This window comes from Pelecanus crispus, chromosome 2 (genome assembly GCF_030463565.1).
Source record: "Pelecanus crispus isolate bPelCri1 chromosome 2, bPelCri1.pri, whole genome shotgun sequence".
NCBI lineage: Eukaryota > Metazoa > Chordata > Aves > Pelecaniformes > Pelecanidae > Pelecanus > Pelecanus crispus.
The window spans coordinates 20928346-20941761 of record NC_134644.1 but is presented as its reverse complement, the minus strand read 5'-3'; the positions used below and the strand labels follow the sequence as shown (position 1 = coordinate 20941761).

Below are 13416 nucleotides of genomic sequence, written 5' to 3'. Positions count from 1 at the left end.
AGTTTCTATAGGCAACCTTTGAATAAAACTCAAGGTTTAACTAACTTCATACTATATTTTCCACATTGCTGTCCATAATAATGAATCACCAAAAAAACCCCACTCATTATTAGCAACTACACATGTATCTCCACGAAACTTTAATCCTAGTTCAGTACTAATCAAAAAGTCTCTCAGAGATGCCCAATCAACTACGAAAGTCAGATAGATGTAGGACAGATTACCAAAGATAACTCAAAAAAAGGAGTTGCTTTTCATTATGTGAAGGGAGGGAGTCCATTATAGGAATCATAATTGCCATTAGTAGACATGGCTTCCTGTAGGGCATGAACCATATACAATTTAAGGAAATCCCCTGATTCTGAAGTTGGACTTCTTGTAGGAAAACCCCCTGTATTTTATGAGATTTAAATCTGTCTTCAGGGATAAGAAGGAGATCTCTGTAAGAGAAGATCCCTATATTAATCATTCCATATGTGAACTAAGCCTATGTGCTAAGCAGTCTACAAAATTACTGTACAAAGTGAATAACACAGTGTCAAGAATTAAAATCAGTATAGCCCAGTAATTAGAACATACACTACCAAATTCTTTTCATGAGGTAAGGATTTTTTAGTCTTTCCTTATGAGTAAGCACTATCTGCCCTCTGGAGCAACTCATCAAGGATATCTGCAGAACATTCCAAAACCAAAAACATTTAAAATGAATGTTCTTCCTGATTTAAACTGATGTGTCTGACTAATGAACAAGGTAATTGCATTTATTTATCTAAACCAATCCTATCTTGCTCAATAACGGGAATGACATTGTTCACGATTGATTAGGACTCCCTTCCTGAGAATCATTATATAAGAAAAAACTATCTAGACAAAGTTATTTGCTATCTCTTCCATAAGCTTTCCCTTAGTTCAATACTGCACAGGCTTTTTTCAATTCATGTTTGGCTCTGAGCATAAGACAATAATTTGAACCAATATTCATTGGAATCTTCCTTGAAGACAAAGATTATCTGAAAAAAAAGTATGTACAGTGACTGTCCCTTCATCAAATTAGATTACCTTTTTAAATCACAGAGAATGTAACATTAAAATGAAAGCAACTTCTACTTTTAATAGGCATAATTATCTTACACATGGGGTGACCTGAATTTTCATTTATGTGTATTTCTGTAAAAATAATTTCATTTTAAAAGTGTGTTCAAAATACATTATGACTTTGAGCTTTTTTTTTTTTTTTTTTTTTTTACTTTTTATCAAAAACAGTCCAGTAGAATAAGAATTCAGAGTGATAAACTACTTGGATTGAGGAAAAAAAGAATAGTGAATGCAGACATTGCCTACCCTTGGGTCAAAATTAATATTAACGATCTTCTGTTTTTTGCTAAATATACTTGAAATACTAAACAGCACTGAAGAATTTTTTCTAACTATTACATAATTTTATTGAATCAAAACCCAGGATGTGGTTGCATTTTCTTCTTTCGGATTGTTGTTTGGTTACATTGTCAAAAAAACCAAAACACATAGCTATAAACAAGTAGTTTTGTTTTTAATCTGAAAATACAGACATTTTATTTAGTGACAATCCTTTAACATTGGTTTATCACTGTTATTATTAATAAATCCAAACAGCAGTATAGCAGAGTTACAACAGGAATTTCTGTTGTAGAACAGTAGTGGAGATGGAACATTTCACAGTGCTGTGGAATGCAGGATTTTTGATTATGCTGTTTGCCACTTTTAACTAATGACAGTATCTTGTCTTCTAATATATTTAATGACATATAACTTTGATTGCCTAGCAATGTCATCACCCTATCTTCTAAAGGACATCAAACATGAGCTGACACGATAATTTTAAGTCCATGTCCTTCCTCTTTGACACACTGATACTGATCCTTTTCCTTTGTCAAGAAAAAGGAAATCTTCATATAAAGGGATCAATTAACTTCCCAAACAATAGGATTCTCTTTGGTCCATCAGGAAAATTGAACCAGGAATGTAATTTGATGTAACTGTTTTAACTGTTGGCCTGAGTCTTGGTGTATTTCCTCTTAAACAGTTCTTCAGTAAACAGGATAGTGAAAAATCATGCGATAGGATCATGACAGCTCTACCAAAAGAAACCAACCCAACCCTCTCCTCCACCTACTGGCAAAACGTCTTACCAAAGTTACAGTGGCCGTATATCGAGATCCATAACCTAATCTCCATCCACACTCCTGCAAGCATGTTTTAACCCATCTATGCATTTTTACACATTGCTTGATATTGAAAAGGGAAAAATTGGTAAAGGGGACAGTTGAAGGACTTAGATGTAGACTTTAGCTGTAGTATTCAGTCTGCTCAATGTAGCAAGAATGGGAGTGTTATGACAAACACATTTTGTACAATTTGTTTAGCTACTTGAAACTGTTTATTAAATATCTTCTCCTAATATATATTAGGGACAGGCTACAAATAGAATTGTAGCCCACATCAAAACAGTTTAAAAGAGTGAGAGAGCACGACAGGAAGTGGTGCTGGGTTACACAGCAAGTGCTCTTTTGGATAGGACATCCCGCAGCATGACTGTGGAAGGAATTATCCCTGTGACTCAAATAGTGTGCATTAGGAACAGTTAATGGAGAAGGGAATGTCAGTGAGTATTGGCAAATCAGACTGAAGCAGAGTTCAAGAACTTTCTTTTGCAAAGATAGAAAGAAGCTTTGACTGCAAGGAGCAACCCTGCCAAATCTAGAGCAATTTCTTGTTTTGCTGTATCTGCTCTATGCAAGCTATTTGTTTCCAGATCCTCTTAACAACAGGAAAAGGAGACATAATGAAGCAGTATGAAGTTGGCAGGCCAGAGGTCACTCTCTTCTAAACAAAGAGCATGAAGGGGGGAGGGAGGGGGCGTTGCGGAAAAAGATTGTGGTCATTTCAGAAAACACATCTCACAGACACACCACTGAAGCAACTGTTATCTAACTGACCCAGCCGAATATAGCATCTCCTGTCAGTAGTGTCCAGACATTATTTTTTCTTTCTATTGCACGAGGTATCATCCCTCAGTTTTAATAACATGGCTTATAACTAGGAGGTACTTTAATGGGAAACAAGGAGGACTAAAGATAGGAGAAGGGTAGGAACCAGAAGACAGCTATGGCAGGCAAAGAGGTAAAACAGAAATGTTCTGCTTGCAGGCGGGGGAAGGAGTAGAAAGAATGTCTTCTTTTTCTCTTACTTTTCCTCCAACTTATACAAAAATAAAATAAATTTATTTCAGCACATTGGCCTGTTTGTTCATAACTGCAGCACTACTAACCTTTAAAATCTGTACACATCACCAGTTTAGGTGTTTTGAAAGCAAACTTACCTGAAAGTCTTGATCATCAATTCCAAACCTCTCTCTCAGATTACGGAAAACCATTGGACAATATTCCTTAAATTTGAAATGACTTGGCATGTTTTCTCTGAAAGAACAGAAAACCAAATCAACTTCATTCACCTGCATATGCAATAAGTAACTGTAGAGTATTCTGTCTCAATTCTGTTCATACAAAGCAAAGGATAACAAGATTTACAATCTCTCTTCTAATAATTTCTTTTATTCAATGAGATTTGGTCTCACTGTTTATTTTCTTTTTCTTTACAATGTTTAATAAATTTATAAATATTTGTCTCTAACAAGCTACAACATAACTAGGTGAAATAAACACAAACTATATTTTGATGACTTTGGAACCTGGACTCAAAAGCAGAAAAGGATGTTTGCCTATTGCCCTAAAATTACTTCAAAGGTGAAATCTTAGATCAGATTACACAAGAATTACTATACCATCTGTGACACCAGAAAGTATTGACAGCGCCAAATCTTCAAGAAAATTGGACTCATTCAGTACAGGGCTAATTCTAATATCCTACAGTTAATTTCAGACTTATAAGTGAGAAAAGTTATTTTGACCTTTGCCACAGAACAGAAGACCCAAAGTAGCAGAATTCTTCCTTTTTCCAAATATGTTCTTGAATAAAATTCAGGTTATACACAAAACAGCATAAACAGTTTTGTATGTCTGCACATACTGTTCATGGAACATTTTACTTTTAAGAGATGTAGGTATTACATGAAATCATGTTCATATTTTTGGAGCTTCTGTATGATTAGTATGATTTCATATTATGGTTATAAAAAGATGAACATTATTCAGCTTTGATATATGCTTTGAATTCTCATTCTTGTTCAAATATTTCATTTAATAGAAAGTACATGCACATGAATTTATGTTTTTAAAAATACCCAAATAAATGCTTATATCAGCCATAAATAATCACACTAAGAAAGGATCACCCTCAATATGTAAAATACTCATAAGGCAGTAATAAACCATATGAAGGAATACTACCCAGCAGCCCCTGCTGTTGCTTTTGAGAACAGCACAGATGGTAATGTTTATCACAGGATTAACTTAATCATCAGAACTTCAGTCCCATCAACTGAAAAATAACGGAGTTTGTGGTATTTCATAAAAATATCACTGCCACTATCCACTTCTACGAAGAACTGTTACTTGTACTTACTTGTTGAAAAGGTGATTGTCCACCTTTATCTTTGAGTACGCTTTGAAATCATCTGGCATCAACATAACGGGGATTTGAACATGGCTCAGTTCATTGATCTAGAGAAAACAGAATATATTTAGTTGCTGATGTCTTTGCAGAGGTGCTGCATGTGTCTTAATTATGAAAATGTTATTCAGTCTACTATTTCTTGTGTATATGTCCTGGGAGTGAATGTAAGTAAAAGAATGCAAAAGCAGATTTATTCCTTCCAGATTAAATGCAATCACAAGACAGACACTTTGGAAAAGAAGAAACAGCATTCCATATGAATACCAGTTTCAGAAAAAAAAAAAGTGCTTCAGAGCACACCTGGAGTGTACTTTTTATGCAAGGTCAGTGAGGATGCCAGCAAAATGGTCTTTAATCCCAACACACTGTTCTTGTTTCGTCAGCTGAGCTACACTCTCCAAAGATAACTCAAACTCTGTATTTCAAACAACTATTACCTTTGCAGCTTATGAGTCAGTCTTACATGTCCGTGTCTTATTTTCACTTGTCAGTGAAAATAAAATGAAATTTCACTTACACGTGAAGGCACACACTTTGGACTCAATAAGCAGAGGCTTGTTTCTTCCAATAGCACAGACCTCAGATGAGTTTTTGCAAGTCACAGCATTCAGGCATTTTTTTGATTGTTCAAGTTGGACAAACTATTTAAATAGCAAAATTTTTGCTTAGAAGCAGTTCTAAGGTTGTCCTTATTTTGTTATATTTATGGGGACCATCTATTTTTTCTACCTTTGAAATAAATATTGTTGGTCTTCTCAAGATTAGGATTTTTCATATATATATTTGGAATCCACTTCTGGCTACATCTTTACAATAAAATGTAGACAACTTTACCGTTACCTAGTTTGTAGGCATGTTTTTATTATCGCATGTATCAATCTACCCTTACTTCAGTAAACTTTAACTAAAACATGATAAATATAGGAGAGAATTGTGAGCTTGCAATGGTGCTTTCAAATCACAAATGAGATACCCATTACAACAGTTGCCCAATACCCATGACATACATTTTACCTATGTTCTGACGGTGCTCTACACCCTGGTCACGCATCTCGATTTACCCAGTCAAATATTATCGCTCATGCGGAGCACATTTTGCTTCAGCAGTCTTCTACAGGGTTTAGGGGGAAAACCCACTCTGTATGAATACAAATGCACACTAGGGGTGGATATAGCAACACAGGGGTGATCCTCTGCTCTTAGCACTGCTTATCCACCCGTTTTCCAACTAGGAAGCTGTTAGTTGCCTGTAAATGCTATCGTGCTTAAGAGAGGCTTTTGGAGAAGCCTTCACTGAAGCAGCTATAGGTTATAAATATTGGAGGAAAAAAATGCACTCACTGCAAGTATGACCTTTCACAGAAATGAAGTTAAACAAAATAAGAAAACAGCGAGGAACCTTTTAGCTCTTAAACAGAGGAAAGCAACCAACACAAGCAGGCAGGTCAGACAGCCTCATCACCTTTTAGTACTTTCAAGTCCCAGTAATGTTCCCTGCAATGTCTCATTTTTATTATTCAGATCCCTGCAGCCCACACAAAAACTGATAAAATCTGTTGAATTTACTTTACAGAATGCTTCTCTGGAAAGCCCTGAAAAGCTCTACATAGAGGCATGGCAGTTATATAGCAGAGTGGAGAAAGTAAACAGAAAGATGTCCAGGATGGGCTCAATGTGCTCTGCTCCTTCGAATTGTAGGGAGAACGCTCTTTCCTCCTTCCAAAGGGAGAGAAAGAAGAAACTCCAGTAAATTTTTGAAAACACAGCTGTACAAACCTAATAAATCATGCTGACACCTCATTAAATACGACATAAAAATAACAAAACATTGATCGAAAATCACTACATCTAACATACATGCTCTTTACTACAGTTGATACTGCTGCACATCAATCTCACCCTGAAACCACAGGGCAGGTTCATGAGTCTGCAGAACTCGTCTAGCTGTTGTACAAATAAAACTAGAAACAAGTAGATATATTACGCAGAGATGTGAAACTTTAGATTTGCTTATACGGAATTACCTACTCTCTTAGACTGCCAGATTGTACAACAAATTCCATGCTTGAAAGAGGCACAGCAGAGACCTACATGCATTTCCATCCTAGCCAAAAGTGATGCAAAGAATATCTTCCATTGAATACTGTCAATAATGCTGAATTCACACATCTTCAAATGACCCATCTACTATTTGCAAGTTTGCCTGAAAATTTGGATTTTAGATTATCAGAATTGCATTGATCACATTTTCACATGCATTCACTTTCTTAATCTACTGATGTAAAGTTTCCCTAAATACACCTATAGATTTGCTTTCATGCTGTGAATATTTGTGTGATAATGGCACAGTTTTAATTGTGCCTGTAGGCCTCACAAATGTCATCTGCATAGCAGAATAACATAGCCAAATGTGCTCGTATTTGCATACTTTAGAGATTCTTTTATTCTCAACAAAAATTCCAAAATAATTCTCCCAGGAAGTTCCTTACAAGGTATGAATGTACACACAGGTAACATATCCCCCCCACCAAAGCAAGCAAAAAATGCAGCCTAACAGAAGTTTTTTGGTTTGGGTTTTTTTGTGGGGGGAGAGAGGGGAGGGTTGGGTTTTTTTTTTTGAGGGGGGTGGATGTGGGTTTGAGATTCATTCAAGTCTGAGGTATGTAAAAGCAATTTCTATAATATTTTAGGGAATTCCTCTCTAGCAGGAGAGAGGAAAAAAAGCAGGTGATGAACACACAGTAGAAATGACCTTTGGTATAGCACACCAGCTGAGTAATGGCACGTCCCAGCGGCACAGGCCATTAATTAATTTAAACCTTTCAAGTATAAGGTCTGGTTCTTTGTGCAATAGTACCTTTTTTGGATAGATTTGATGAGGCCAGATTAGAAAGTGCACACAAGACAGAAAGGAATACCCATGTCATTAGATCTTGGTGGAAACTGGAACCACATTGCAGGGGGAAGGGAGAAGAAACAATATCCAAAACTCCCCCACAAACAGCTCTTGAAAGCTAAAAGAAAAGGGAAAGGTCAGAGGGATCAATTCTCCACTTTGCCATCACCATGTAAAGAAACGGTCACATCTGAAAGACACTAAATATGAAACACAAAGACAGTTTGAGACTTCCAACTCATCTCAGATGAAAATTTTGCTTCTGTTTCTCTGTGTTTGAAAGTCAAGCGTGACACAAAATTTTAAGATGCATGTGATACCTTTGCCAATATTACATGCATCTCTTCACGTTACCCGTTAAATACAGCTAGCTCCCTTAGCAATAGCAAATGAAACGTGACTGTGAGGATGGAAGTTCAGTATTCCCAAGTACAACAGAAACTGTGTTACAATAGCTGTAACAATTACATAAGAAATAAGAAATACCCATTTTCCTCTACGGAGTGCTTCTGAATGTAACAACCATTAGCAAGAAATAATTTCCCACAAGAGATAATCATGACGCATAAATGAAGTGGAAAGAGCTCACTGGACAAGAGGACTGACTTGTTGCTGAGGACTTGGAATCAAACATTCACTTAACTACCATTACTTCTAAAAGAACCCACATTTATAGCATTTCTACAGTAAACACGATGTGCATCATACAGAGAAAGAAAGTTCTTTTAGTCCTGCAACCTACATCCTTTCACTGCCTTGATTTGTTGTTGCCAATACAAAATTTTGCTGCAGTTTGTCTTGTTATTTCAAACAGGCAATGCTTACTATATCTTTGAGGAATTTAAATCCCATATAATAGCCTTAGAGAATGGATTATTTTAAATATGAATGACTAAGATTTTAGTTGCACAGTAACCATGCATATTATGTATAAATACCTCATGTCTATTAATAACATTTATAAAATCATGCACACAAGACCTTAATAAGTGACCCAGAAACCTCCCTTTAAGTAATTTTTTCAAATACCTTCCATGATATTCGTATAAAACCAGATGTTATGTGAGATGGAGACATCCCCCACGACTTCTGTGCTTTAAGGAAGAACAATTTTAAATATCTTAGACTGGCACGGCCCCTTTAAACACACGATACAAAAAACTGTGGCTGTAGCGATCGGCTTAGAGCTGCGGCTTGGTCATGGCAGGTGGGAGGGGGCGGAAGCGAAAGGAGGCTTTCAGGGAAAAACCGACTGATTGCAACTCATTTTGCTCCTGCAGGTTTAGGATTGAATTCACACTGTCAGGAAAACAGAGGTTGTAATTAAACTGCAAATAAGGGAATAATAAAAGCCTACTGGACATTGAATAAATAGTAAGACTCAGCTGGTAATGATTCTGAAATTAGCACACAGAGAGGTGTTCCCACAAAGCCATCTTATATTGGTGACATTTCAAATAAGCTTCTCTAATTTATATGATTTGAAATCAAGCAATGAATATATCATAAATTGTTAGGCATTATTAATGGCCCTTATTTAATTCAGATACATTCACCCTAAACACCACATTACTAGGGCAATGCATAATTAAACATTAGTTTTCATTCTGTCAGAACATAAGCAGCAATAAATTGCTTGTATGCAAAGCAGACAATGAGATATTTAAGCAGCATATAATAAAGGCAATTTACAGCATATATTGCATGTTTAGCTGGAGGAGCCAGAACAATGATCCTGTTCTCCAACACATACAAGCTGATGCCTATCACTACGATGCTGCAGCAAGAAACCTGTGTAACACATTACAGCTGGTATTATTCATGAAAAATAATAACCCCAAATAAACCCCCCATTCAAAATTGAAGGTCACGTACATCAATGTCCAAAATTTCATCCCAAGCGCATCACAAATCACACGCAGACTACTTAGCAATGCTTAGTGGTTCCTTTTGAAACTCTCTTCCTATTTAAAGCCTTCATTCTGTACGTGGTTTCTTGTATTTAGCATCTCAGCCTTAACATACAGCACAGATTCTATTTCCTTTTAATTTAACCTATCAGCCAGCCAGACTCACTGGCTGAACCTATGGAGGGATGAGGTGTTTTCACACTGAACGGCTTGATAAAACATTTCAATCACAGCTATGACTCTTGGCAGTTTCACACACAGGAAAATCCCTGCTCCTCCTGATGCTGGGATGTGGCTGAAGTTGTGCTACTTTCTTTTCAGCGCTGTTTGTCTCCCAACTCTCTTTCTGAACTGAAAGCCAACTCACAGCAGCCTGATCTGCAGAGACAAACAAGCTACAACTGGTTTGTTACTCAGAGAAAGTCAAGTGCATTTTTCAGAAATTTGTGTATTTTTAAACAGATTTTGGAAGAAGTGGGAGTTGAAGAGACTTTGGAAGAAAGAAATTACTGAGGTCTAAAAATAGAATTGAACTTTTAACACCACCAGCAGTTCTGACATTTTTATGGTTTACTTTCTGCATCTCAGTTTTTTCTTTGGCAAGGAAACTTGCACAGAGCTCTGAAAAGAAAAAAAATATCAGACAGTACTTTTAGTTCAGACATGGAGCCACCATTTTGACAGGGCCCCAGACTGGTAGGTTAATGCTTACAAAAGCAAGCCTATTGGCTTCTAATGGATTGCTCTTACAAAACAAGGCTGGAGAACAAGAATGCAACAGAGGAAAACTGTTTGGAGTATAACATTTCATGCTTAAGAGACTATTATCCTTCGTTCTTCCGGGACCTTCTTGATAACTGAACACCCTGCAGGTCCTACCAAACGGAGCATTTTCCCGATTACTAGAGCACAATCATCTAGGAGATAAAGTTTCTTAACCTTATTCTTTCTACTATCCTGTAAAAAGCCATTTCCAAAGCTGTTCCTATTTTGCAAGGAGTAAGGGTTTAGGTTAAAGCACAACGGGCTGGGTGGTGACAGGCAGAGCTATAGGCAGGGGTTTACATCCTCTCCTTCCCAGATGTGGAACATGCCACAGAATAGCTACCGGGACAGTAAACGCCTTGTGTTGAAGTATAAACTGAAAGTGAAGTGATTATTTTACAACTCTTTGAAATCTACCTTGAAGGGTCTGAAAAGGGTGGATGAGGTCAGCAGCTAATCAATTTTGTGGAAGACATTTGCCTGTTACAGGGCAAAACCATCATTTGATAAATGTCATTTGACAGTTTAAATTACACTCAAAGCCATTCTTGCAAGAGAAATAAAAGGTTAAGCTAAGTTCTGCTGTAGAGAAATAAATCAGTTCAGCAAAATACTCCTTAATTTGTTTTAAATGAGGTTTTCATCATTTCAATCACACAAAAATTAATCTCTCTTTTTTTCCCCCTAAAAGCACAAGGTAAAAAATATCTACCCAGACTTTTTTTTATTAACTACACAATGTGCTAGGAGTTTAAATGGCATAGGAGACTTCTCCTATATAAGTAATTTCTGCTTACCTATTCAGAAAGAAGCCCTGAAATTAAAGCAATCATATGATTGAGAAAACCTCAGGGTAAAGTATTTAATTTTCTCTGAGTCTTTAGGATCATTTTAATTTAAGGTATATGGAGAGGAAAAAAAACCCAAACAAGTATAAAAGCCCACCTAGCTGCCAGAGTAATAGGCGTTGAAGTTTTACATGTCTCAAAACATCTACCAGTAATTACTAGAGCAGCTTCATGTTTTCACAGTTCAGGTGATACCTGTCATTAGATTGTTGGCTTTCAATAAAATTCAATAATCTAATGCTAGGAAAGTAGGCCCAATTGAACCAAATGTTTTCCAAATTACCTTAATGCAGAAAGACATACTTTTCCCAAAGTACTAAACACAGAATATCTGAAAATACTTTGCAAAAATATTAAATACAATTCATGGATTTAGAAATTCTGAGAAATGAACCCATCAATTACAGCTTATTTACTTTTTATCAAAAAAGTAGCAAGAAGTCTTTCTGAAGTCTTACGGTCTGACTTTGAATTAAAAAACCGAACCAAAACAAAAAATTTCACAGTAAACCCCAGATGTTTTCTTGAGACTTTTTAGTTGCTGTTTTCAACAGTACAAGGATATCTTTGGGGACAGAAGGTCTGTAGTACATGCACCCATGTGGAAAACGGGATATTGTGCATACCCGAGAAAGCTCTGAACAGGATATTGTGACATACTAAATACAGTCCCAAACAGAGGAAAAAAAATGGTTTTGAAGAGCATTTATTTCTTGGTGTTTATCTTTAAATTTGGGATATCAGGGCCCCAAATCCAAATGAAGCCTTTTATAGCTTGGTTATCACTCCTGTTCAGAGAGTTTAGAGTGACAGTGTTTAAAGAACCTACAACAAAAGCACTAAAATCACATTCCCTTTACAAATGTTTTGATGCAAGTTTTCAACTCTTTCAAGTCTCTTGGACACTTGCACAGTCTAGAAAATCCAGAACATCTGCTGTATACTGTCAGACAAGCGTAAAGCCGTATTTCTAAAGATTTGGTTAAACTTCCTGTGAATCTCCTTACACCTTTCAATGAGTGCAAAAATTAACACTTCATAATGTGCCAAATAATCAAAGACCAAATATAAATTAAGCAGCTCAGATATAATGCCTGTCATGATAATCCCCCATTCTCCTAAAAAGCTAGGAGAAATGCAATAGTGTGTACAAAGACACTAGTGCACATTTATGAAATAGAAAATAGAGTAATAGAAATGTAACTTATTTGTAGTGGAGATTTTTGACATGCAAAACAGTTTGAGTAGCAAATGGCATATAAAAATAAAATGCAGTCTCAGTCCAAAAGGAAACTAAAGCAATGAAAGTCCTTCAGATTTGGGTGAGTTGTGATGCACACAATACACGAGCTAATCCTTGTTTGCTAATGTAACGGTTAATAAGAAAAGAAGACAAGGCATACAGCTCAGACAACAATTTGCAAGCTATTAGCTAGTGGGCTTGCCACAAAATTCATAAAAGAACATTTTATTTTTTGAGCAGAAATATCTGAAGTCATCTTTTTTAAACTTCAATTTGCGTGCTGGGAAGTTGATACACTTTAATTCAATCTTTCATAGCAACAGGTATCTTCAGTTATTGTTTGAAATACTGATTTAAAATACACATACTTGTCACAAGGTCTGATAGCAATCTGGTCTGTATTTTTCTAATTAAAGAATAAAATGTTTATCTAGCAATAGATGAACTTTAGTTTGCTTGGCTTTGTCCTGAGAGCTTCATAAGAAAATACCTAAAGAGGAGGATGCTAGGAAGCACCAAATATTTATTTACAACATAAGGAAAGGTTTAAGGGAAATAAGTTCAATTCTATATACAAAGTAATACACAACTCACAGATTAATGTTCTGCTGTTTTTCTAAATGATCTTTTGTGGATTCTGGAAGAAGAGTTCAAGCAGCAGGAACAAAACAAAATGAAATGACACATATTACATGAATCATGTTACTCAGATTTGGAAAACAACCGAACTGACCAACCAACGAGAAAACAGACTTAAAAGGAGTCTATTAAATAATGCTCATTTCTCATAACAGCTTTTAAGATCATGTTTTTCAAGTCTAACTTTTCTGAACAGGAAAAATGAGTCCATGCAATTGAACATAAAACTCCAGTAAGCAGCTGAACAAATACAGAGATGCTGTAGCCTTACCTGAATACTATAACTGAAAAAATGAAATTCAATAGAAAAAAATTCTCTTCAACAAAGAAAGGCAAAGTATAATGGGAAAAGAAAGCTAAGGAACCATTTCACATATAACACATGCAACTCAGCTGCTTGGTAAAGAGGAAGGCTTTCACAGCATCCTGCCTAAGAACGACAAACTGGCATGGCCACAGAATAAATGCCATAAAGCAACAATTTAAGGCATCAGATGGGCTTCG

At 36.1% G+C, this 13416-nt stretch overlaps 1 protein-coding gene across 4 annotated transcripts in view; it reads right to left on the bottom strand.

The window, feature by feature from the left end:
• Positions 1 to 13416, bottom strand: part of PIP4K2A (phosphatidylinositol-5-phosphate 4-kinase type 2 alpha) — a 117000-nt gene that overhangs the window by 46907 nt on the left and 56677 nt on the right. For 3 of the 4 annotated variants that reach the window (XM_075705390.1, XM_075705392.1, XM_075705393.1), the window contains exons 2-3: positions 4561 to 4658; positions 3359 to 3455 (exon numbers count right to left, since the gene is read on the bottom strand). In XM_075705390.1, coding sequence (XP_075561505.1) covers positions 3359 to 3455; positions 4561 to 4658 — 195 coding nt within the window. The remainder of the gene's footprint in view (positions 1 to 3358; positions 3456 to 4560; positions 4659 to 13416) is intronic. The other variant, XM_075705391.1, reaches the window with a different exon arrangement.